General features: G+C 44.0%; 3 protein-coding genes across 4 annotated transcripts in view; 2 read left to right on the top strand and 1 right to left on the bottom strand.

Moving 5' to 3' along the window:
- sema4gb (sema domain, immunoglobulin domain (Ig), transmembrane domain (TM) and short cytoplasmic domain, (semaphorin) 4Gb) overlaps positions 1-14,534 on the top strand; it is a 33,711-nt gene extending 19,177 nt beyond the window's left edge. For both annotated transcript variants that reach the window (XM_054752671.1, XM_054752670.1), the window contains exons 6-14: positions 196-289; positions 440-553; positions 2,145-2,299; positions 4,573-4,748; positions 4,855-4,993; positions 5,070-5,292; positions 5,491-5,606; positions 5,701-5,911; positions 7,646-14,534. In XM_054752671.1, the coding sequence (XP_054608646.1) occupies positions 196-289; positions 440-553; positions 2,145-2,299; positions 4,573-4,748; positions 4,855-4,993; positions 5,070-5,292; positions 5,491-5,606; positions 5,701-5,911; positions 7,646-8,619 (2,202 nt within the window). In that variant the 3' untranslated portion in view covers positions 8,620-14,534. The remainder of the gene's footprint in view (positions 1-195; positions 290-439; positions 554-2,144; positions 2,300-4,572; positions 4,749-4,854; positions 4,994-5,069; positions 5,293-5,490; positions 5,607-5,700; positions 5,912-7,645) is intronic.
- Positions 14,535-15,431: 897 nt separating this feature from the next.
- mrpl43 (mitochondrial ribosomal protein L43) lies at positions 15,432-18,512 on the bottom strand. The gene is made up of 3 exons (XM_054752672.1): positions 18,260-18,512; positions 18,067-18,173; positions 15,432-16,684 (listed from the first exon to the last, which is right to left on the bottom strand). Exons 1-3 carry the CDS (start codon positions 18,388-18,390, stop codon positions 16,446-16,448), a joined length of 477 nt encoding a protein of 158 aa, XP_054608647.1. The 5' UTR covers positions 18,391-18,512; the 3' UTR covers positions 15,432-16,445.
- A 214-nt stretch (positions 18,513-18,726) lies between these two features.
- twnk (twinkle mtDNA helicase) lies at positions 18,727-23,611 on the top strand. Its single transcript, XM_054752811.1, has 7 exons — positions 18,727-18,795; positions 18,980-19,612; positions 19,675-20,377; positions 20,778-21,018; positions 21,097-21,204; positions 22,873-23,014; positions 23,083-23,611. The coding sequence occupies exons 2-7, from the start codon at positions 18,998-19,000 to the stop codon at positions 23,416-23,418; spliced, it is 2,145 nt and encodes a 714-aa protein (XP_054608786.1). The 5' UTR covers positions 18,727-18,795; positions 18,980-18,997; the 3' UTR covers positions 23,419-23,611.
- The last annotated feature ends 522 nt before the right edge of the window (positions 23,612-24,133 follow it).

Below are 24,133 nucleotides of genomic sequence, written 5' to 3'. Positions count from 1 at the left end.
ATATGCACATTTTTTTTACTAATAATGGGCCGTATTCAACCACGAAACAGCGATAATTTATTAATGAATATATTTTTGAAAAACTGGAGAGAAGCGTGAAGTGGCGAGGGATTACTGTAGTTCATTCTCAATGCTTTCATCCATGATGTTGTACTCTTCTGGCGTCTCAAATCCTCCTGTTCCTTTCTCTATGAGGATTCCGAACGCTTCAGCTTGTCGTCGAGCTTGGAGGATGGACGAGACAGGTGTCCCTATGACCCGACCAAGGGATACACAGGCCTCCTCGTGGGTACGTTGTGTTCAGGGTACTTTCTTATGGTGACATCGGAGCGTCATCATTCAGGTTTATCTATTAAGAACGCGTGTTTCTTGTCTTTCCGGCGACAGAATTGTACTGATATATTCACTAACTTCAAGTTGTGTTCCTGTTGCGCATCAGACGGCGAGATGTTCACGGCTTCCCAGTATGAGTTCCGCAGCTCTCCCGATGTGCGCCGCAACTTCCCCTTCCCCACACTCAGGACGGAGGAGGCGCCCACCCGCTGGCTGCTGGGTAAATACTCTACTAAATACTTTCTCACCTGCTTTGGCTGAGGGACCCCCACCCCTCACCCCGCTCATCACGCCTTCATGACAACTCGTGACCCAAATTTGCGGACAGTTTTCAACTAAAATTTCTCAAATACCTTACATTCCATGACAAGACAGCGCAGTTTTGAATTTAGGCTAGTGCAAAATAGCCCCGTGTGCCAGCACAAAACCAGTGTCATGAACATTTCAGGATTTTATCCACACAGTATTTGAACAAAAAGTGACTGTAAAGGTGTAAAATAAACATGTCAATTTTAACTTACATAAGATACAAAATCATTTCTCTGTGACATTCAACATAAACAAAATGCATTTCAACAAAACGAATGTGCTAGCTCGATGCTAATTTTAGTTGAAAACCTCATATAAGACATGTCATGTCAAGGTCTTAATGGCAGTAGACTACTGTACATTAATCCCTCATTTATCACAGTTAATCCGTAATGGACGCGCAGCTCATTCTGAAAATATAATTTAATTTATTTATTTTTATTTTATTTTACGAGAATAAAGTTCAAATATTAAGAGAGGAAAGTCGTATTCTAACAAGAAAAGAAGTTGCAATTTTATGAGAATAAACTCATAATATCATGAGGAAAAATGTAATTTTAGTCACATAGGGTTGAAATATTAAAGAAAAAAATGTTTAAGTGGTTATTTTTATTATTTTTTTGACAAAAAATTGGCCATATTCAACCACAAAATATCATGAATTATTAATGAACATATTTTTGACAAACCATGAGAATGAAAATCGGAGTGGTGCGGGATCACTGCACGATCAAAAGTTGGTCTTCTTTTATGACGGCGGATGTCAAACAGCACTGCACTCCTACTATAGGAACGCTGTTGCCAACTCCTCAGCGAGAAAAGTTGCTATTGGCTGTCCTATAAGTCGCTAGATGATGTCATCAGCTAATTTGTATAGTATTTGCATATGATGTTGTCACAGATACTGAGGGGGGAAAAAAATGTGAGTAAAAACACCTTAATTATGTTTTGAACTACAAATAAACTTGATCACTTCATCATAATATTTGATCTCGGCCAGCGCCTAGACAGATCCCGCTCTGTAAAACAGGACGAGATCCACCCCGGTGGCATCGTGCCTCGCGCATGCGTGGTTCATGGATGCGTGGAAGTGCACTGACTGCTTTGGAGGCGGGGCGGACGTCTCAGGAGCAGTCAGAACACAAACTGCAGATCAATGCATGCTTTCACTTTTAAGCCCCCAAATACCAGAAATCTGTCCAACGACGCCTGAAAAAGTAGCTAGATCTGTCACTAGTCGCTTTTGAGAAAATATGTCGCCAAGAGGGTTTGGCATGTCGCCAGATTTAGCGACAAAGTCGCCAAGTTGGCAACACTGTACAGGAGTATAAATAGACCACACCCCGCTGCATAAGAAAAAACCAACATAAATATTCACGACCCATTGAAAACGGGTCCACAACCCACTTTTGGGTCTCAAGCCACCAGTTGAGAATGACTGCTCTACATCCGCCGAATGCGGCACACCTGACCCCCCTCCTTTTTGCTCCGTGGGTGTCCAGAGGCGGACTTTGTAGGCTCGGCGCTGCTCCGAGAGAGCGTCAACAGCTCGGTGGGCGACGACGACAAGATTTACTTTTTCTTCACGGAGAGGAGCCAGGAGCAGATGGCGTACCCGAGCCGCACCAAGGTGTCCAGGGTGGCCCGGGTTTGCAAGGTGAGAGGGTCCGCAGTCTCCTTTTGGAGTGTGTGCCGCTGTTGCCAGGCAGACTACAAGTTCACCATCTTCCCCTCCACCTCCTTTGACCTCCATCCCGCCCGCTTGTCCGACCGCAGCATCTTCAGTCCAGACCGCAAAGTCAGCGCAGCGGCTGCTTCCTTTCTCTTCTGTTAATATTCATAAACATTTACACATACAGTAGTACAGTATGTGCCACATAGCATGACAATTATTACTAACTCAATTATAATATCTAACACTTTCAAATCTACAGCTTCCTCTGCTGACATTTAAAGTCTTTCTTAGAAATCAGGTCGTCTCTTCCTCCTCGGGCCGCAGTGACCCACACAGACGTCCCCCTTTAGACACCACTCTGGACCTGGAGACACATGCGCTTGTTTGGAACGTGGCCTGTTTTTTAGGCAGACGTGAGAAAACGGGTCACATCCGTGCAGCTGCAAGCGCTGAAATCCGTGCACATCTTGTATTATTTATGATCATCCTCCTTCGCAGCCCCGACCTCACCTTCTTTGTTGTGCTGTCACTTTCGCACTCCCGTGTCTGTGCAAGACCCCTCTGATTCTTTATGACAGCCTGAACGACACGGCTTTGACTGCTGTGCTTTGTAAAACAGTGGATCCCCGCACATTCGCCATTTGGCTTTTGCCATTACGCAAATTTGCAGATTTATTTATTTACTTATTTGGTCAGAAAATAAGCCGTCTCTAACTTATGAATGCACATTATTTGCTTTTGTTGCACTTTGTTTTGTTTATTAAAATTGTATTAATTTTTATTTTATTTTTGTATTATTTATTTATGTATTTATTGGTTTTGTTTTGTGGGGTGAAGTGGCGAGTGGGTGTTCCACATTAAAAAGGGGGAAAAAATGGGAAAATGTGAGCATTGCAATTCATGTTTTTTGTTCGCATTGTCATATTTACAAGGGAGTTTTGGGGCCATATTGAAAAAAAAATTAATCTGAGATTTTGAGAATAAAGTCAGAAATTTACGAGAAAAAGTTGGAAATTTACGAGAAAAAAATTCAAAAATTTATGAGGGGAACAAAGTCGTAATATTACCTTTTCCCAAGGCCAAAGGTCACATCAGCCCCCCTTTTCAGAGCTGTCTCAGGCAATACCTGTTACGACGGAGTATTAAAATAATCAGAGATTTCAAGAATAAGACTTTATTGTCGTAAATTTATCAGGAAAAAATTTTAACTTTATGTTACAGGCATTGTCTGAGACGGCTATGAAAAGGGGGGACTTTTGTGACCTTTGTAAAGAAGGTGGAAGTGACATCTAAATGCTAAATGCTCAATTGTTTTGCTGCCACGTTATAAATAAAAGCTTGCCTGAAGCAAGAAGAAAGTTTCCTTCCTTCCTGGAGAGCTATTCTGTATTTTTCTTCTGACATGTATGACACCCTCACACCTAATATTACCACTTTATTCTCCGAAATTTACCACTCTTATTCTTGTAATTTACAACTTTTTTTTCTCGTAAATTTACGGCATTATTCTCAAAATCTCAGTTTTTTTTTTCTTTCAATGTGGCCCTAATACTCCGTCGTACATATTTCAGGGTTGATGCTATATTGATAATAATAACATATTTATTTAAAAAAAAACAGAAAAAAGAAAACAGGCTCATTCACATGAAGTCAATAAGAATTTAAAAAATACGCAGTAATACAGCATACAAGTACCAGCCCATAATTGTATTGTTTGTCATTTTTATTTAATGACATTTATTTGTAATTTATTATTTATATTTAAGTTTTGTTTATTTTATCTGTCTTTATGCTTCACTGATAAATATGCATATATTTTTTAACTAATAGGCTGTGGTCACCCACAAAACAGCATGATTGTGATGAAGCGAAGCCGCGAAAGTCAAAAGTTTCCAAGGGCGGCCGTACGACGAAAACGGGGATCTACTGTAGTATCGTATCAAATAAAGTTGCGTCCTGCCTTACCGCCATTTTTAGGTTTTAGACATTTAAAGCCGAGACCATAGCAATTACAAACCAATCCCGCAGGTGGCGATCATTGTAATTATAAAGCAAACTTTTTTTCACCACAGCTCCGTCTGCTGGATGTGGTGGGGCGCTGCCCTCTTTGGCCTCAATTTAAGCAGCAAGACTAACTAGCGTGAAAGTGAAATGGTGTAGTTTTTGTGTCAGGTTAGTACAGCTAACTGTGCAACCAACAGTGCCCAGCGCCGCATACTTTGATGGGTCGTCCTTCATGCCTCTCCTGTCTGCAGACGGACTGGGGCGGTCAGAGAACCCTGCAAAGGAAGTGGACCTCCTTCCTCAAGGCCCGACTGGTTTGTTCCGTCCCCGAGTACGAGCTGCACCTCAACGTCCTCCGCAGCGTGTTTGTCCTGCACGGCCGAGACGCACAAAGCAGCCTCTTCTACGGCGTCTTCGGTCTGGAATGGTGAGAAATGGCGTGAGGAGCGGGGACAGCCTTCAAATGGCTCCACTGTTGAGATGAGTGATGAATCCTGGATGGATGTCCGTGATGTGAGCATATTGTCTTTCAGGAAGAATATCAAAGCCTCCGCCATCTGCCAGTATGCCTTCTCAGATGTGCAGAAGGCCTTCGACGGGCCCTACATGGAGGTGCAGGACTCAAAGTGGAGGGAGTACACAGGGAAGGTCCCCGAGCCAAGACCCGGATCAGTGAGTTGCACCCAACAACGCCGTGCTCCTGACGAGCCAACTCCAAACATCACAAGGTGGTCTCTGCTCCCTGCAGTGCATCACGGACGTGCACAGGTCCCAGGGCATCAACTCATCCCGAGACCTCCCCGACAACGTCCTCACTTTCGCCAGGAGGCACCCGCTCATGGCCACCCAGGTGCACCCGACCGGGGCGCGCCCGCTCATGTTCAAGAGGAGCGTCAACTACGTGCGCATAGCCGTGCACAAGCAGCCGGCGCTGGACGGAAACATCTACACCGTTCTCTTCCTGGGAACTGGTGAGTTTTGTTCTTTTCGACAAAATAAAAGACATGAGGCGAAATGGGGCAGTGCCCTACCTGATCCACCAAACTGCACTTTTTCGCCACGCGTTGAGATGTCGTGCTTTGTTCGGCAGTCCTTGAACGCACCGTAGTTGTGTCAGTTTGGCCCAGAAGCCGTATTCTACTATGCGCGTCTTACCTCCTCCCCTCCAGACGACGGCTGGCTGCACAGAGCGGTGGACGTTCGGGGGGAAATGCACATCATTGAGGAGCTGCAGCTGTTTGACAAAGCACAGCCCGTGGAGAGCTTGGTCCTCGCTCCAGCCCTGGTGAGCGTGTACTTTCACATTCCAAAGCCATGCTCGGAATTGGGTGATTCATTGCATGCTTTTATTTTATTTATTTATTTTTTTTATGAAATAGCGACACATCTATGTGGGCTCCCACTCCGGGGTCGTGCAGATCCCCTTGTCAGCCTGTCGCAGGTACACTTCCTGTTACGACTGCGTCTTCGCCAGGGACCCCTTCTGTGGCTGGAGCGGCCGGGAGTGCGTGGAAGTGTCGCACTCCAGGTGGAACCTCACCCAGGACATTCTGAAGGGGACCAGGGGCTGCAAGGACAATTCTGGAAACGGTTTGTGTGATCAAATACCCTAAACCAGGGGTGTCCAAAGTGCTTCCCGGGGGCCATTTGCGGCCCGCTGCTCATTCGAAAAATATAATGTAACAAGAATTTTTTTTTTTTAAACAGCATCAATTTTACAAGTATAAAGTTGAAATATTAAGAGAAAAAAGTTGTAATCTAAAAAGAAAAATTTGATGAGGATGACATTGTCTTGTATTGTATTGTATTGTATTGTATGTACTTTATTTATCCCACAGCGGGGAAATTTACTTGTTACAGCAGCAAGACAAGTAAAGAGAACAGTGTAAAGAAAGCATAGTGTCTACAACATGGTTCAGGTGGTGCAGGTGTTGTAGAGCCTGACAGCGGTCGGTATGAAGGACCTGCGGAACCTCTCCTTCTTACACCGTGGGTGTAACGGTCTGCTGCTGAAGGAGCTGCTCAGGGAAACAACAGTGTCATGTAGCGGGTGAGAGGTATCATGAGGAAAAATGATGTCATTTTAGTAGCATAGAGTTAAAATATTAAAGAAAATATGTTGTTTTAAAGTTGTTATTTTTATTAGTTTTGGAGGTTTTTTTTAAGTGGTAAAATGTATCACAGACAAGACAAAATAAAGTTGTCATTTTGGAAATTTAGCTTGGACAAAATTCTGATATTATGAGAAACAAATTAAGAATATTTGTGAAGAAAGTTTAAATAGTTGGAAACAACAACAAAAATGGAAAAAACAGCAGTTTTCTGGCAAGAATAATGTCAAAATGTCATTTTATAAGAATAAAGTTGTTGTATTATGAGGAAAAATAATATAATTTTAGTCACATAATGTTCAAATATCAAAGTAAAAGTATATAATTTTTTAAAGTTGTCATTATGACAAACAAGCAAAATGACATTTTTTGTATAATTAGGTTGGATTATAATGTTGCAAGAGTAAAGTCAAAATATTACGGGAATAAATTCATAATTCTGAAAAGAAAATTTTAAGTTGAAATATTTGGAAAATTTATTTTAAAAAAATAGCAAAAAATGGAAACAAAGAGCAAAGAGTGACACTGATATTAATAATATGAGGCTTTTTCACCTGTATGACAAAGCTGGGATGAAATGTATTTAACTTCTTAGTAGGGATGAGCCGGATACTCGTTTTAGACCAGTATCCGTTACAGATAATGCATTTGTGCCGAGTACGAGCATGAAACGAGTCCAGCTCGTCATTGTCTGTAATCGTGATGAAGGATAATCCTCATTGGGTAACTACTTATGTATTCACTCTTCACGCTCTTGATTGGCCAGTCACACACAGCGGGCACGCCTCCCTAGACAGACTCGCTACAGCCAGAAAGGGGAGCCATGCCTGTCACTCATTCACACACAGACACAATACAGACAGTGACTCTCTGCTCGCTGTAAACGGCTCGTGTTGCGTGGGTCACTGACAGATACGGATCAGATCATTTAGACGGGTGAACAGATACACAGTAGATACAGATACAGATAGCGGTGTACTCGCTCATCCCTACTTGTTAGCATATCTACAGTACATGTGTTGCTTTACAAAATATCAAAATGGCAAAGTTGCATCCTTTCATTTTTCACGATGTGGCCCTCGCTGGAAAAAAGTTTGGACACCCCTGCCCTAAACACACCTAAAGCTTGCATCGCTGCAGTGCACATTACTGCCACCTAAAGGACCGGAGTGGAACAGTACCAACGGTCTCATGTGTCTTGTCTCTTCCACAGTCGTCCACCGGAGGCGCTCTGTGATGTCGGGCGACGACGTGCTCCTCCAGTGCGAGCTGCACTCTAACCTCGCAACGCCACGCTGGACGCTCAACGGCAGAGAGCTCCAGGGATACGGCCTGAATTCGGGCTACCGCGTGGGCACAGATGGCCTCCTCATAATTGGGGCTGGAGTCCAGCAGAGCGGCTCGTACCGCTGCTTCGCCGTGGAGAACGCCGTCTCTGTGCTGGTCTATTTTTACACCGTCAGGGTGCACACGGATCCGTACTTCCCCATGGAGCCGACGGCCGCGACTGACCTGACCTCGGCTCTCGGCACGACGGTCATCGCTGCCATCACCGCCGGTCTCACGGAGCGGCCCCCTCCCTCGCTCCCCGCCCCGCTGTCCCCGGGGCCTGAGCTCCGCACTTACCGCCACATGGAGGCGGTGTACATCTCCTTGGTGGCGGTCCTGGGCGGGCTGTGCCTGGTCTTGACCGTAGTCTTGCTTTATGTGAGCTTCTGCACCAGGCGGGTCTCACGGGGCAGGAAGTACTCCGAGCAAGGTCTGCAGGTCCTGGGGGCCACAGAGAGGAAACAGAGCTCCCACCTTGAGCTTAGATCCATGTCCAGCCACTACAATGGCCGCCAGGGGCGCCGCTCCATCTCTGTGCCCACCTTCGGGGACATAAACGATGGATTCCTGCAGATAGTCCCCGGGGAGGGGCAGGTGTCTCCTGGGACAACCCCGCCCCCTGCCCCTCCTTTGCCCATGCCCCCCCCGCTGCCCAACATGGAGTACGTCAACGGGCTGTCGGCCACGCTGCCCAGCGTCCTGCGCAAGATGAACGGGAACAGCTACGTGCTCCTGAGGCAGGTGGACCAGGACGGCATGTCGCCGCTCTACCACTCCTTCACCGAGGAGCTGAACCGCATCCTGGAGCAGAGGAAACACACGCAGCTGGACCTCCAGCCTGACGAGAGCTCCATCTAGAACCCGCCCGTGCACACGTTTGGTGTGATGTGCTTGAGTGACGACAAAGACGATGGACGGACGTGGATCGCAGACAGAAGCTTCAGGAGCTGTTCACATGACCAGGAATGAGCAGAGGGAGAATCCAACGTGGTTCTGATCGTTCCAGCAGTGTTAGCATAGCCTCACAGGCTCACGTGTTCGTGCAAAACTACCGTACTTTAAATACTTCAGTGTTGATACTCTGGCGGCCACCATTCGTAAAACCCGGTGACACTCCAGACAATATCGCTGCTCCGTCATACGATGAACCCGCTAATCAACTGCTTCAGATTCCACTCCACATGATGATGATGATGATGATGCCCCCTGAGTGGAGCAGGACCGCACGATTATCCGCAGCGGCGATGAAGCGCATTGCACCCTGCAGCCGTCCGAAAACATTTTCACTTCCAAACTAACCGCAAACATTCATTTTCTCAGGATTGTCTCTGTTCTCCGTCCCCCATTAAGACTTAAAGGGTCGCTGACACGATTCATCAACTTCACTTTAATATGTTATATATTGTTTGTAATTATGTTCTACATTGTTACATTTTTGAAAGCAAACGGTACATTCGCAAAAATGATATTTAGCCAGCAATGATGAACTAGCTCTCGCAGTTCAGCCTCATTTCCAAAGTGACGTCATCAGGGCAATATCGCTCAGCGACACAAACATGGCGGTGTACGAGACAGAGGATGTTTACAGTGATTATCGTGAAGATTTGAGCGATGTGTCAATAGTTTGAGGAGGAGGAAACATTTGGAGATGAAATAAAGGACTTGCAGAACATGGACTTAAGTCTTACAACATGGAGATGAAGATTGGTCGCCTTCAAAACACAGAATGGGAAGTGTAAATTACTCTGGAGTTGCTTATCCTTCAATTATTGTTTTAAATCGGCTTCTTAATGAGCGTAAAGGGGTCTTTATAGCCGGTTGTATTGTATATGTGGCCCCCGCCCCCCACAGTAAACATATGGCTGTGAAAAGATGTTTGTATAACATGTATCATGCTTTGCAGCCTTGTCGCTACCATGGAATACTGTAAGAAGACATTATGTAAACAAGACACGACTTACTCTCTTGTGCCAACTTTGACATAGTGGTCGTTCTTTGTTGTCTTGTTTTTTCCTGATTACCAGCGGAATAGCATCCTTTTTACCTCCGCCAAGCGCAGTGCAGAGGTTATGTTTTTGCCGGCGTTTATCTGTTTGTTTGTTTGTGTTCTGAATGGGTTTGGATGAAATTTTCAGGAATTGTAGGAAATGAGATATGGAAGAACTGGTTACATTTTGGGGGTGATTCGGATCACCGTCTGGATCCAGGAATTTTTTTGAAAGGATTCTTTAACATTGCGGGAGAGGACTATTTTCGGCATTTGTGCATATAAAAACAAAAAGAACTACAGGACAAGTTTCCAACAGGTTCTTCAAAATATCAGACTCATCCAAAAAAATGTTGGATTATTATTTGGTGTGAATCACAATATGGGGGGGAACTATTGCGCTTGGCGGAGGTCCGAGTGCTTCTCTAGTTCAAAAATGTGTTTATACCGTACTTTCAAGCCAAATGTTTCTTGTAAAGGTGTTTCTTCATTGCACTCATCAGTGAAATGATCACTGCAAAGAATAGAACTTCAGATGGGCGGCCACCTACCTGTCTCTCGATCTCTGCACTTGCTTTTTCCATTGTTGTCTTAAACCTTTCTCTTTTGGAAAAGAAAACAAACTTACAGTATCACTCGGATACTATGAACATCCAGCAGCAACACAACATTTTGGCATGACTACTATTTGGATGAAAAATATACCCAACTAAGTCAACGATGTACCTCGAGAAGCATTTGTTTACTCTGATTTAGCTGAGAGGTGTCACACCGATGACGTCACGTCCGGAAATGAGCCTAAGCTGTGAAAGATAGTTTGTAAAATAAATGTAATTTTTGCGAATTTACTGTTCGCTTTAAAAAGTCAAACAGTGTAGAACAGTACAGTTGTTGAATCATGTCAGAGAACCTTAAAGGAATTAAAATTTAAATATATGTTGGACACCCCTGCCTTACTACAGTGGATCCCCGCAAACTCACCATTCAGCATGATTTTGATGATTTTTGGCCCAAAACGTATTTTTTTTCTCCATAAATAGGCCCTTTTTTCCTCAGAAAACACATCTCATGCACCATCACGGATGGGTACCTTCCATTTGAACCGATACAGTACCAATCCCCAGTACCTCGGAATCGGTATCAGTACCAGTGCCAATTTTCGCTAGTTTTGTGTGCATCATATCATAATAAATGTTCATTTCTTTAATCGGAAAATCTCAAAATTTTTCATTTCAGCATTTATTTTCAGTATTTAAACGTTAACAAGCATATGAAAACAACATCCAACTGATTCTACCGTAACAATGCAGTTTTCACGTATTTCTTCCATGTGAATACAGTGTTTTTTTCTGAATAATGCACAAATTCAATTAATTTCAGAACAAATTTTGGTTGTTGTTAGTGACTAACTTGAGCCTGTTTGCCTTTCAAGTGCTTGAATGCAACCGGACGTGACTGACATGGCGTGCAAACCATCTCCGTCCTACTCTTGCACTACCCCACAGTCACAATGATGCGTTGAGCTACCGAAACATGGTACCGCTTGATTGTACATCAATCGGTACTCAGTAGTACCGGCGGAATTCGGTCAGTAGTACCCATCCCTATTCACCAAAGGTCAGTAATAATTTATAAATACTGTAAGTGATAATACAGCTGAAATGTACAGCATGCATATACTGTTGTTTTAAAAAAGCCCACAGTTTTTACAGTTTGTCCTCATGCTTCACTCATGTTTTTTACCTCAAGCGTTGAGATTTCGCACATTGTTCGGCGGTCCTTGAACGCACCATTGTTGCAGTGAGGCTCGAAAGTGAGACGTATACTTTGGAAGCTCGGTTTTTGTTATTAATTCATTCCGAAAGGTCCGACGAAACCCGAAACGTACCAAAACCAAGGCAATATTAGCCATAGGAAATCATGTGAATCCAATTTATACACCCAAAAATCCATCCATCCATCTTCTACCGCTTATCCGAGGTCGGGTCGTGGGGGCAGCAGCCTAAGAAGGGAAGCCCAGACTTCCCTCTTCCCAGCTACTTTGTCCAGCTCCTGCTGTCCTTTTTGGTCACGACCCAAAGCTCATGACCATAGGTTAGGGTAGGAACGTACATCCACCGGTAAATTGAGAGCTTTGCCTTTCGGCTCAGCTCCCTTTTTACCACAACGGACCTATGCAGAGTCCGCATCATTGCAGATGCCGCACCAACCCGCCTGTCCGTCTCGCGTTCCACCCAAAAATGGAATGGATGGAACTTGATGTGGAGTTCCCGTACATCCTGGCAAGATAGAATTAAGTAGTGTTTCTCACCTTTGTTGTCAAATTGCTGCAACTCGCAAATTTTTTTTGGCCCCATGGCGGCTTTTTAGCGGCCGCAATCTGCAGACCTGTCCACCAGATGTACAGTAGATGTTTTTCCTTTCCTGTCACGCTTCTGTCCTGTTATGTAAATATCAATAAGAATGCTTCAGCATCCACTACTAACATGGCCCGCCAGTGTCCGTGCAAACCTACAATCTATCCTCCTGAAAAGTGTTTCCGATAAAGGTATTTATTTATGCGTTTTTAAGGACAACTCGATATTTGAGTGAAAGACTGAGGCGGCTGGTGGCTGACGACCTTCACGCTGCAAGCGGTACTCAAAGGAGCATTGAGGGTGATGGATGGCCATGCTCGGGGTGTAATTTCAATGGAAGTGACTGCTATTCATCTGCGAGTGCTTTGTAAACGCGTGATGGCCGGCAGTGAATAAAGCTGTGCAGAAAAGTGTCACATCAGCATTCCGCAGGGGTGAAATCTGCCACGTCACTGCTTGTAGCTTCCCAAAGATGTCAATGTCAATTTTATTTCCTTTTTTTTTTTTTTTTTAATGCTGTGCCTCACTCAAGGTTCTGCAGGACCCCCAAATGAACTCAAAAACAGGTAATATTACCCCCCAAAAAGGTACTATTTCATGAGTTTTGTGTTAAACAACAAAAAAACAGCAAATCTCATGAGATTTCAGCTGATTTTTTGCGTGTGATTCCACCACAGTATTTTACCAGTAACGGTAACCATTGACCATTTAATCAAAAACAATATTTATCATGAACTTCTTTTTCCACTTATATGACAGTTAAAATAATGGCGGTCCGACTGTATTAGAATCATATTCATTGTTTGGATCTTTTTACCAGGTCATGTGACATTTGCTAAGCCTCTTGTTGCTAGGCAGAATCTGTGGGGCGCGCACACACACGCACACAGAAAAATATATATATTTGTATAAAATAAAAAATCAGAAAAAAAATCCAAACCTACATGATCCTGTGTGAAAAAGTGATTGCCCCCTAAAGCTAATAAGTGGTTGGGCCCCCCTTAGCAGCAACAACTGCAATCAAGCGTTTGTGATAACTTGCAATGAGTCTCTTTCAGCGCTGGGGAGGAATTTTGCACAATTGTTGTCATTCAGCCACATTGGAGGCTTTTCCAGCATAAAGCGCCTTTTTAAGGTCATGCCACAGCATCTCAATAGGATTCAGGTCAGGACCGAGGTCACCAACAGATGGACGGACATTCTCCTTTAGCAGAATTCATGGTTCCATTTATCACAGCAAGTCTTCCAGGTCCTGAAGCGGCAAAACGGCCCCAGACCATCACACTACCACCACCATATTTTACTGTTGCTATGATGTTCTTTTTCTGAAATGCGGCGTTACTTTTACGCCAGATGTAATTGGACACCCCTTCCAAAAAGTTCAACTTTTGTCTCGTCAGACCACAGAGAATTTTCCCAAAGGTCTTGACAATCAGATCATCAAAATCTTTTCTGGCAAAATTGAGACAAGCCTTAATGTTCATTTTGTTCAGCAGCAGTCTTCTTTTCTCCTTGGCGCCTTTTGCCTACTTTTAACCATTCTAACCTCAGCAGGAGCAACGGTCTCCAAAGCGTTTACAACACTTGATGTAGAAGAGCTCAACAGATCATCAGCGTTAGAACACGGAGTGTTTTCAAACCTACCCTTGCCATAAACTGTGTCCCTGCGATGTCATTAATGAGTGCAGAGCCAACCGCTGGGTTGGGTGTAACAGACAGGTCAAAGAAATTAAAATACCCCAAATTTAGTAGTTCATCAAATGTAAAAATAATTGTCCAAAATTTCAATATTCTAAACTACTAGTTTGCGCTGTACTCATACATACAAACTGTAAACTGTGCCTTTAATTGCGCTCTTAATCTGAACTGAACTCCTGAAATTCATAATTTTTGCATAATTATTTCTTGAAATGCACCTGTATATCCAGTAAGTCACAATCACTGTGCTGTTTCCTTGACAACTCGGGGCAAAAGAGTCGTCAGGAAAACCGACAACAGCTCAATCATGATGAGTCTGCTTTATGTATGCACACGTATGAATTTATGCAGGCGACTCATTACTTATGTCTTATTCAGTCCTTGTGTTGACATTGTGAACGCAGACCGCCGTGTCGTACAACGTCGGCCTGGAAAGTTGAGTTTCTTGTTTCTCTTTTGCCGTTATAATCCTCTTTTATTGCTGCGTCTCCTCTCCATTTACCCCGCTCTTTCTCAAGGACGGGGGGCCTCTAATTAACAAGCGTTTCCTTGCAGAGGCGGGGATGAAGGAAACAACGGGGCGTTCTGTTTTCAGAACACGCTAGCGCTCACGCTCGAGAGAAGGGCTGGAGGGCGCACTGTCCTCCGCTGGGAACGCGTCCCAAGTGGAATATGAGTGCAAACTAGGGTTGTGAACGATAAACCGATCTGACTGGATATCCAGTTTGACAAGCAAGAGACGCGGCTGCATTAGTAGCAGCCTCCTGGATGGACAAGAATCAGCCATAAATCCTTAGATCAATGGATTCTAGAGACATGCACCGGGTATCTCAAGACTAGACAGTCCGTCTCACGAGAGCCTGGGCTGCTGGTGAAGCATGGCTAAAGACTAGAATGGACTTAAATAGCATTAGCAGCAAGCTAGCTATAGTTAGTCACCGGGTAAGATTTTCAGCACATCACCAAAACATACGTACATTATAGCAATCTCATTTATGTGTAACTTTTAGGGCAGTCAACGAAAGCTTGTATTAACTGCATTTCTTTGACGCGCGATTAACATGTAAACCTCCTGTTTGACTCTCGGCCCACACCATAGTTTGAGGAAACGCAGCGGTGGATATGGAACCACAAGCGGGAACAAATATTTAGGAGAAGTGGAGAAAAAAAGGGTATTTTGATTGGTAAATTGAGCTTCAAAGCCCTGGCAGATGGCTCTCTCAACAAGACCAAAGTTATTTTTATCTATTGTCGCTATGAGCTGTCTTGTCAGGGAGTACGTCGACTGCCAGAGAGTAATTAGAAGGTATTGGAGCACTGCCGGTGTTTTTTATTGTCATTTATACAGTGCTACCTTGGCATACGAGTGTCCCAAATAACGAGTGTTTTTTAGATGCGAGCCATCTCTCGGCTGATTTTTTGCTTTGAACTGGGAGCTAAAATTTGGGTTACGAGCTGCTGTTTACCGGCAGGCATAGCCGCAAACAGCTATTTGGGGGCTTGCGTCAATGTGACCATGACTGAAGACTAGAATGGATGTAAATAGCATTAGTAGCGCGCTAGCTAGTCACCAGGAAAGATTTTCAACACATCAGCAAAACATACAATATAGCCGTCTATTTGATCGTATTTATTATGTATTGTATAAAACTATGACATGAACAGCATCAAATTAAAAGCAATAAATGAATACAGAGCCAGCATCCACCAGTACGAGCCTGGAGTTTGTTTTTGAGAGAGGTGTATTAATATTAATATTAGCACTCAGTAGGGTCATCAAATCTTACCTTTATGCTTTCCCACATACTGTAGTATCAGCATTTGGGACCAAATGTCAGGTGAAAGAAAAAGGGTAAAAATACAGCATAGTAGTCCATCTGTTCAGTGTGGGAGAACGTGAGGTGTGTTCAAGTCGCCGCTTGCATTCAACATGCAAAAACTGGGGGATTTCTAAATGTGGATTATCTTTTGAATACAATAATGATCCATATTTCCAAAACTGATATCCATTTACATAACATTTGATGTAGTTATTTACAGATTATTTTATTTTTAAGTGTTTGTTGTTTTTTTTTTTAACGTTACCCGGAGCCGGGTGGTTGGGGCCCCCTGCCTGACAGCATGCTTGGGGACATGTTGTGCTCTTTTACACATGTGAAAATACTGTAAGAATGTCACTTCCATCGAATTGGCTTTTTTATTTTATAATGTAAGATTAATGTCTACATCAACAAATGTAACCGTTGAATGGTATCAAATCATTCTGTTTTTAAAATATGAATTGTATCTTAATCCGTGTATCGAATTGCCTTAGCGAGGGTCATCCAGTCATGACCAGTGACTCCTGCAGCTTGTGTTCAGTCAACCTTGGTCGGCGTCAAGCTGCAGAAACAGCAGTCAAACGAACCAAACCTGATGAAAGCTGAAAAATGAAAGCTGTCCAGCATCAGCATCAGCGACTTATGACGGAGCGGGCCAAGCTGTCCAAACACTCCTCGGATTCAAATCTAAAATTAACCGCCAGTGTTTGCACTACAAATATTTTGGTGCGCAAACAAAGTTGCCGCTGCCTCAAAGCTCCACGTTCAAAAGAAAAGAAAAAAAAGGAGACAGAAGAGCATCCAAGCAACAGTAAACCTTCTTTATTTAACTTCCAGAGTTCCTTTGCCGTCACTCTGCCTCAAAGGCCTGACGGCGCCGAGCCGAGGGGGGCGGTTGGTGAAGGGGTGCCACAGGCCCTGGATGCTGGGGTTGTCCGTGTGGAAGGGCTTGCGGATGCGGATGATGTCCAGACCCGACTGATTGGTCAGCTTCGTCAGGACCTCTGAGATCTGCGAGGACGTTTTGCTCGTCACCGTCTCTTCCCTCACGGCGCCGTTTACTGAAGGACGGAAGGCAACAAAAACAACCCCAATGAGGAACGGGTTTCTTCTTCATTTTGACACATAATAAAAATGAATTATTCCATGCTGACTGACATGTTTACTCATTTGCGTCCTGATAAATGAAAACAGGTGCAAGGGCGCCCTCTTCAGGATGCAGGAGCAACAACATGAAGATAATACTAGACGTGGGCGATATCACAAATTTTGGTTTTGATCTGACTGAACTAAAAAAATAAAATACAAATAAATTTTTTAAAATAAAGTACTTACTGCGCCCGTATCGCCAATACTAATATTTATTTTTATTTTTCAAGATCATTAAATAATTTCGTGCATTAAGCCGCTAATTTGTGGATCATGTTTATAGTCCGACTGAAACACGAGACAAAGACTTCAGGCAAACAAAAAAAAATGATATCTGCCCAATTATTTGTGAACCATTTAGCAATAAACAAGATATTACAATTATTACAATTATTCCCTTTTATTACAACTGTTGGGAAAAAACGATTTGTACAGTCAATACTGTAGTGCTGTGCTATATAAATAAATATATATATATATATATATATATATATATATATATATATATATATATATATATATTACACACAGTGTACATATCGTTTATTAGTCACTGTGGATACAGGGTGTACCCCGCCTGTTGCCCGAAGTCATCTGGGATAGGCTCCAGCATGCCCCGCGACCCTAATGAGGAGAAGCAGTATAGAAAATGGATGGATGGATGGATATAGTCCACTGTTGATGGGGATGTCATACAACTTCATGTTAAAAAATCTGAACTATCCCTTTAAGGGAGAAAACAAATCCAAACCTACATGGCCCTGTGTGGAAAAGTGATTCCCCCCTGTTAAAACATAACTTAACTGAGATTACTTGAGATCTATCAGTCTGTAAAAGGTTATTAAGTCATTTCTAAAGCTTTGGGACTCCAGCGAACCACAGTGAGAGCCATGATCCACAAATGGCGGCAACATGGAACAGTGGTGAACCTTCTCAACCAAAATGACCCCGAGGGCAATGTGACAACTCATCCAAGAGGTCACAAAAGACCCCACAACAATATCCAAAGAACTGCAGGCCCCACTTGCCTCAGTTAAGGTCAGTGTTCATGACTCCACCATAAGAAAGACACTGGGCAAAAACGGCCTGCATGGCAGAGTTCCAAGACCAAAACCACTGCTGAACAAAAACATTCAGGCTCGTCTCAATTTTGCCAGAAAACATTTTGATGATCCCCAAAAATCGATTCGAAGCTACGCTGGTATCGATAATATTGATACTTGTTCGGTCCGCTCACCTCGAGTTAATATGTTTCTAAATTGCTTTTAAACTGATTTAAATCGACGCTACTTACAGTATTCCGCCACTATTCTGGGCCTGACGCGCTGCTGAGGGGACACATACACCACCGTGCCAGGGTTCTTCTTGGCATAATCCACCACTCCATCTTCAATAAAGTCCCTATGTAAAAACACATTGAATTTCACAATATTACACTTCCAAAAACAGACACTTTTATTATTTAAGCATCATGCGTGGCTGTTTACCTGACGCCCAGCGAGCTCTCGCCGGTCTTGGAGAAGACGATGGAGATCCGCTTGAGTTGGCATACGTAACGACCCACGCCGTTTTGAAGAACGCTTTTCAGGAATCGACTCGGCGTCCCTGCGGAGGTCATTATTTAAAATAGAGCAAACTCCAGAAAAGTGGCCAAAAGAACCGCTTGGATCAGATCAATCCTAAAACCGTGGAGAATAATAACATTTGCAGAGGTCGATGGAATCCACATGCGGTCCATTATCCATATAATTCCGGGTGAAACAAATACAACTACAGAGTGTGTGTTTTTTCCACTTTAGTTAGCACAAAGAACAGCCACAGTAATTTGTGAGATAAGGAAAGTGCTTGTTTTATTTTTAAAACATCAATATAAAGTCTTGAGATTGCCGGAAATAAAAAATGTAAACGTGGTGACTTCCTATGTGGTGCACGTTTCACACGGACTTGTTTTGGAAAGACACCAAAAAGCCCGGGCGAGCACACGCATTGAGGACAGAATGAGGACAGATGGGGAGCTGAAGGCGTAAGATAAAGCTTTTGGCACTCTTTGAGTTAATTGCTCTATTTGGGGATTTTGGGCAGATATTATATGGGATTTGTCTTTTGAATAAGAATTGTGTCAGCATGTCATCCAAAATGTACACTGCCTCAATTCACGTTTCAAGTTTGTATTGTTGTTACTACTGTTGTCACTTATTGTGTTGCAGGATCAGTTGTCTTCTCTAATGTGGAGGAGATTGCTGCTGAGGGCCACCACCTGTCTCTCTCAGGTGGGAGCCCCCAGGTTTCCCTCCCAGAGTCATCTGTCCTCCCTTTCTGTGGGCCTCTTGACTCAGGCACCTCCTCACAGACCTGCCGGGGTTTTGTGTGGCCCCTTCTTGGCGCACAGAGGGGCCAGGGCGTACAAAAAAGATGCCAAATCCACAGTGGACTTCCCCGTGAGTCCCATCACCGTCACCGACATCAAGCAGTTTTTGCGTTCCAAAGACGTTCCCTTCCACGATGGCTTCAGTTGTCTCCATGCTCCCAGCATCTTCATGGACGCGGCCTCCAGGGGGGAGCGCTTTCCCTTGTTCATCGACAAGACGACCGGGCAGTTTCTGTGCATGGACACTCAGGTGGAGGGCAGCTGGGAGGACCTCCAGGACTGCCTGGAGGTGATGCAGAAGGAGGAGCAGGACTTCCTCAGCCCGCAAGTGCTGCTGGGATACCCGGAGAGTGTGGAGGAGCAGGAGCAGCGCGAATGGGAGCTGAGGGAGGTCCAGAGTATCTGGTCCAGCTCTGTGGTGTTCTCGGACCTGACTGAGGACGAGGCTCAGCTGATCAAAGCCATGTTTCAGGTAGCGGTGAAACATCACAAAGGCAAGGTAACGCATTCCTGACTTGCCTTGTTTTGTTGCAGATCACCAAGGTCTCCAATGCAACGCTGAAGAAGTTCAGCGTGAGGCTCTTCAAGCCCACCAAGAGTCTAGTTTTCCCCTGGTTTGGTGGACCCGACTCCTCCTTGAAGGGGGTGAAGCTGCTCTCCGCACAAAGCTCAGACGGCGACAAAGTGAGTTACAACGAAGCGATGGTTCCAAAGTGCAGCTCCTACAACAACCTCTTTGGCCTCCCGCTGGTGAGCCGCATGGACTCTGACGTGGTTCTGACCGGACACGAGCTGGACACGCTGGCTGTGAGCCAAGCCACAGGCCTCGCCAGCGTGGCTCTCCCGCGCGGTGTCAGCTGCCTTCCGCCCGTCCTGCTGCCCTACCTGGAGCAGTTCAAGCGCGTGACGCTGTGGCTGGGCGGCGACATCCGCTCTTGGGAGGCGTCCAAAATCTTCTCACGCAAGCTGGGCCTGAGGCGCTGCTCGCTGGTGCGACCGGGAGAGTTCCGCCCTTGCCCCAGCGAAGCGCTGGCCCAGGGCAAGAACTTGGGCCACATCATCAAGGCCTCCATCCCAGCGGCGCACAAGTCCATCGTGTCCTTCAAGCAGCTTCGAGAGGACGTGTACGGAGAGCTGGTCAACACGGAGCAGGTGGCCGGTGTCAAGTGGGCCCGCTTTCCCGACCTCAACAGGATCCTGAAGGGTCACCGCAAGGGGGAGCTGACTGTCTTCACAGGTGCACGAAACGTAACACCTGATCCATTGATTCTGTTTAAAATGTGCTGCAAAAACGCAAAGTTCTAACATAACACAGCACAAATCAACACGAGAGCTCCCTCATTTATGGTGCAACCAAAAATAGCACAAGTGACACATGTGGAACACACAATGTAACTGCACCACACGGACAATGTGGGTATCGAAATAAATGCTTACACACTAATATACATGAAAAACAATACTATTTTATGCTCATTTATAACCTGCAAGGCATGCTGGGTAACCTCCTCTTGGAGAAGTGTGCACGTGGGCTTCGAAATTGTGTTGTTTTGCATGTATTTAAATAATTCCGCACGCATACAGGTGATTATCCAGACATAACCTGAAGAACATCTGAACGTGCTGTCGTATTCCAGGTCCGACCGGGAGCGGGAAGACCACCTTCATCAGCGAGCTGGCTCTGGACCTGTGCATGCAGGGCGTCAACACGCTGTGGGGCAGCTTCGAGATCAACAACGTTCGCCTGGCCAAGATCATGCTGACCCAGTTTGCCCTGCAGCGGCTGGAGGAGAACCTGGAGCAGTACGACTTCTGGGCGGACAAGTTCGAGGAGCTGCCGCTCTACTTCATGACCTTCCACGGGCAGCAGAACATCAAGTGGGTCACGTGCGAGACGTCGGCCAGCGGCGTGCACTCATGGCGGGCCTCATGACTCTCGTCTGACCTTCTCTGCAGGACCGTGCTGGACACCATGCAGCACGCCGTCTACCTCTACGACATCAACCACGTGGTCATCGACAACCTGCAGTTCATGATGGGACAGGAGAACCTCTCCCTTGACAAGTGAGTGAGCCTTCAACTATGCCAGGTCCAGTACTCATCACATTTCTTTTAGGTAGGCGGGTCTGAGACGGGTTCGACTGTACTATTTATTCATCAGTTTTACATACAGTACATCATGACCTTTGTAGTTATTTAATGGCAGTTTCATTCATTTGGTGCAGGGGTGGCAAAAGGTTTTTCCAGCGAGGGCCACTTAGTGAAAAATGAAAGGATGCAACTTTGCCACTTTGATGTTTTGTAAAGATATGCTAAGAAGTTATATACAAGTATATTTCAAGAAAAAAACTGCATCTCAGCTTTGTCATATACAGGAGGTGAAAAAGACTTATTAGTATCAACGTCACACTTTTTTTTTTTTTCAAAATAATTCAACTTTCCTCTTAAATAATTTTTTAAAATGTTTTCTTATAATATTATGGCTTTATTCCCACAATATTTACACTTTATTCCCATAATATTATAACTTTTTTCCCCAATCAATTTTTCCAAAAATTACAATTTTATTGTTTTGTTTCTCATAATATTACGACTTTAAAAAAATTATATTTCAACTCTACGCTGCTAAAATCACATTATTTTTCCTTGTAATGTGATTTTACTCTTGTAAAATTGTCACTTTTTTCTCATTAGAATGCAACTTTTTTCACTTAATATTTTTACTTTATTCTCATAAAATGTTTGGATCGGGCGTGCAGCTTTATAAAAACGTACAGTATAACTACGACTCTGCTATTGAATGAGTTAAACGGCAAGGTACTTTTAGGTTTATTGGTTGTAGAACTTTGATATATACTTTGATATATTTTTTGCATGTTTGCAAATTGTGGTTATAATGCGTTTGTGTTATTTTGTTAATTGATGATTTTGTGGGGGTGTTTTCCAACAAAAATGAATTTGTCATATGTCATTATTATTGCATCATCTTCTGCATGTAAAACTATTGATATTGTTTATAACGTGAGTTTTGGGTGTCTGGAAAAGATGAATTGGACTTACATTATTTTCTATGGGAAAATTAGCTTTGGTGAGAGTCTTAGTTTGGAGTGGGACCTTCTGGGAGAGATTAATGACATTAACCAAGGGACCACTGTACAGCTATTTGTTTTCTCCATTTATGCTGTGTTTTTTTGGTGTAATTTTCCAGCTGTTTAAACTTTCTTGTAAATTTTTTTCTCGTAAGTTTGACTTTGTTGCCATCATATTTTAACTTTATTCTGTTTCCGTTATAACTTTTTCTGCAGGCTAATTTTCCAAAAATGACAACTTCATTTGTTGTTTTGTTTGTTTCTCATAGGATTACGACTTAAAAAAAGTCTTACTTTAATACTTTAGCTTTATGCTAATAAAGTGATGTTTTTTCCCCATAATATATAAAATGTTATTTTCGTAAAATTACGACTTTTTCTTGTTAGATTACTAATTATTTCTCCCAATATTTGACTTTATTCTGGTAAAATTACTGCATTGTTTTCCATTTTTGTTAATTTTTTGTAGAAATTATATAACGGCCCCCGGGTAGCACTTGGGGCACCCCTGATTTAGTGGCATTTTATGTTTGGAATGGCCTTTTGTTTTAGTAAAAATAAATAAATAAATAAATAAAGGACATGAACAAAGATATGGGCGTTTTATGGGCATGGATTGATAGTGCACGTGTCTGTGCTCCAGGTTTGCCGTCCAGGACCACATCATCTCCGCGTTCAGGAAGTTTGCCACCAACTCCAGCTGCCACGTCACGCTCATCATCCACCCCAGGAAGGAGGAGGACGACCGCGAGCTGCAGACGGCGTCCATATTTGGCTCGGCAAAGGTGCGAGCCATTCTGGCACACTGACGTCTCTTCTTTAGGATGCTGGAGATGTCCCTTCGTTGTTTCAGGCCAGCCAAGAGGCGGACAACGTCCTCATACTGCAGGAGAAGAAGCTGGTCACCTGTCCCGGCCGCCGCTCCCTGCAGGTGACTAAGAACCGCTTTGACGGCGACGTGGGAATCTTCCCGCTGGATTTCCTCAAGTCCTCTCTCACTTTCTCGGCGCCCGTCAAGGGCAAACACAAGCTGAGGAAGGTCGCCATCAAGCCAGAGAGCGAGGAGGAGCAGGGCAGCGAGGCGCCGCCGAAGAAGGACGGCGTCAAACGGGAGAAGGCGGGGAAATCTGCCAAAAAGTCAGCACGACCTGCTAAGAATCCCACTGGGGAAAATGAAGCGAATTTGTGATTGGTGCACACGTTGTCCACTGTAAGCTGACCATGCCCGAACTGTCATTCATCATGTTTTTTTGTTTTTTTTAACACTGTTGTTCATCAATTTCAACATTCACTACTGACTTGATGATGGTGTCATGCTGTCTGCTTTACTTGTGATCTCCTGAAACATTTTCTACGCTTTTTAATAAACTGTTTGCCTGTGAGATCCTTTGCTGTGTTCATTGCGTTCCAGCAGGGGGCAGTGTGCGCAACTCTTTCAGGCTATTTCAGGGTTTTACGGTAATGCCTCGTCGAACAAAGTGCTGTTGTGCATACCATGACAGACGTCCCGCCCCCTTTTAACATCAAATGATTTGCCTGGGCACCTGTCAATCAAACCCTAGCAGGGTAATAGGTCATATCTGAGTTATCTTTGACACCAGGGGTGTCCAGACTTTTTCCACCAAAAAGCTCTTAAAAGTCACCACTGTCATATTTTTATTTTGTAAAAAGGCTGAAAAAAGGTAAATTTTTTTGCTCTATTTTTCCCATTTTTTAAAATATTTTTTTGTTTGCTTATTTTTATTTAGGCACCCCTGATATAAAAGCAATGCACGGCATTGTACAAAAGAACACAATCATCTGAACGGAGTAGACACATCAAGCTGCTGTAGCAAATATACAAAAAATACCAGTACTTAAAGACAAAGCAATTACATTGTGTTGTTTTGCACTATTTTTCCCAT

The sequence above is a fragment of the Dunckerocampus dactyliophorus genome, chromosome 15 (assembly GCF_027744805.1).
Source record: "Dunckerocampus dactyliophorus isolate RoL2022-P2 chromosome 15, RoL_Ddac_1.1, whole genome shotgun sequence".
Classification (NCBI taxonomy): domain Eukaryota; kingdom Metazoa; phylum Chordata; class Actinopteri; order Syngnathiformes; family Syngnathidae; genus Dunckerocampus; species Dunckerocampus dactyliophorus.
This window is presented reverse-complemented; position numbering and strand designations above follow the sequence as displayed.

Coding starts and splice junctions, on each gene's coding strand:
- mrpl43 (XM_054752672.1), bottom strand. CDS start 18,390: ATGACCTCCGCAGGGACGCCGAGTCGATTCCTGAAAAGCGTTCTTCAA. Junction 18,174..18,259: donor GAGAGCTCGCTGGGCGTCAG/GTAAACAGCCAC, acceptor GTTTTTACATAG/GGACTTTATTGAAGATGGAG. Junction 16,685..18,066: donor CAGAATAGTGGCGGAATACT/GTAAGTAGCGTC, acceptor TCCGTCCTTCAG/TAAACGGCGCCGTGAGGGAA.
- twnk (XM_054752811.1), top strand. CDS start 18,998: ATGTGGAGGAGATTGCTGCTGAGGGCCACCACCTGTCTCTCTCAGGTG. Junction 21,019..21,096: donor CACGGGCAGCAGAACATCAA/GTGGGTCACGTG, acceptor CCTTCTCTGCAG/GACCGTGCTGGACACCATGC. Junction 21,205..22,872: donor GAGAACCTCTCCCTTGACAA/GTGAGTGAGCCT, acceptor TCTGTGCTCCAG/GTTTGCCGTCCAGGACCACA.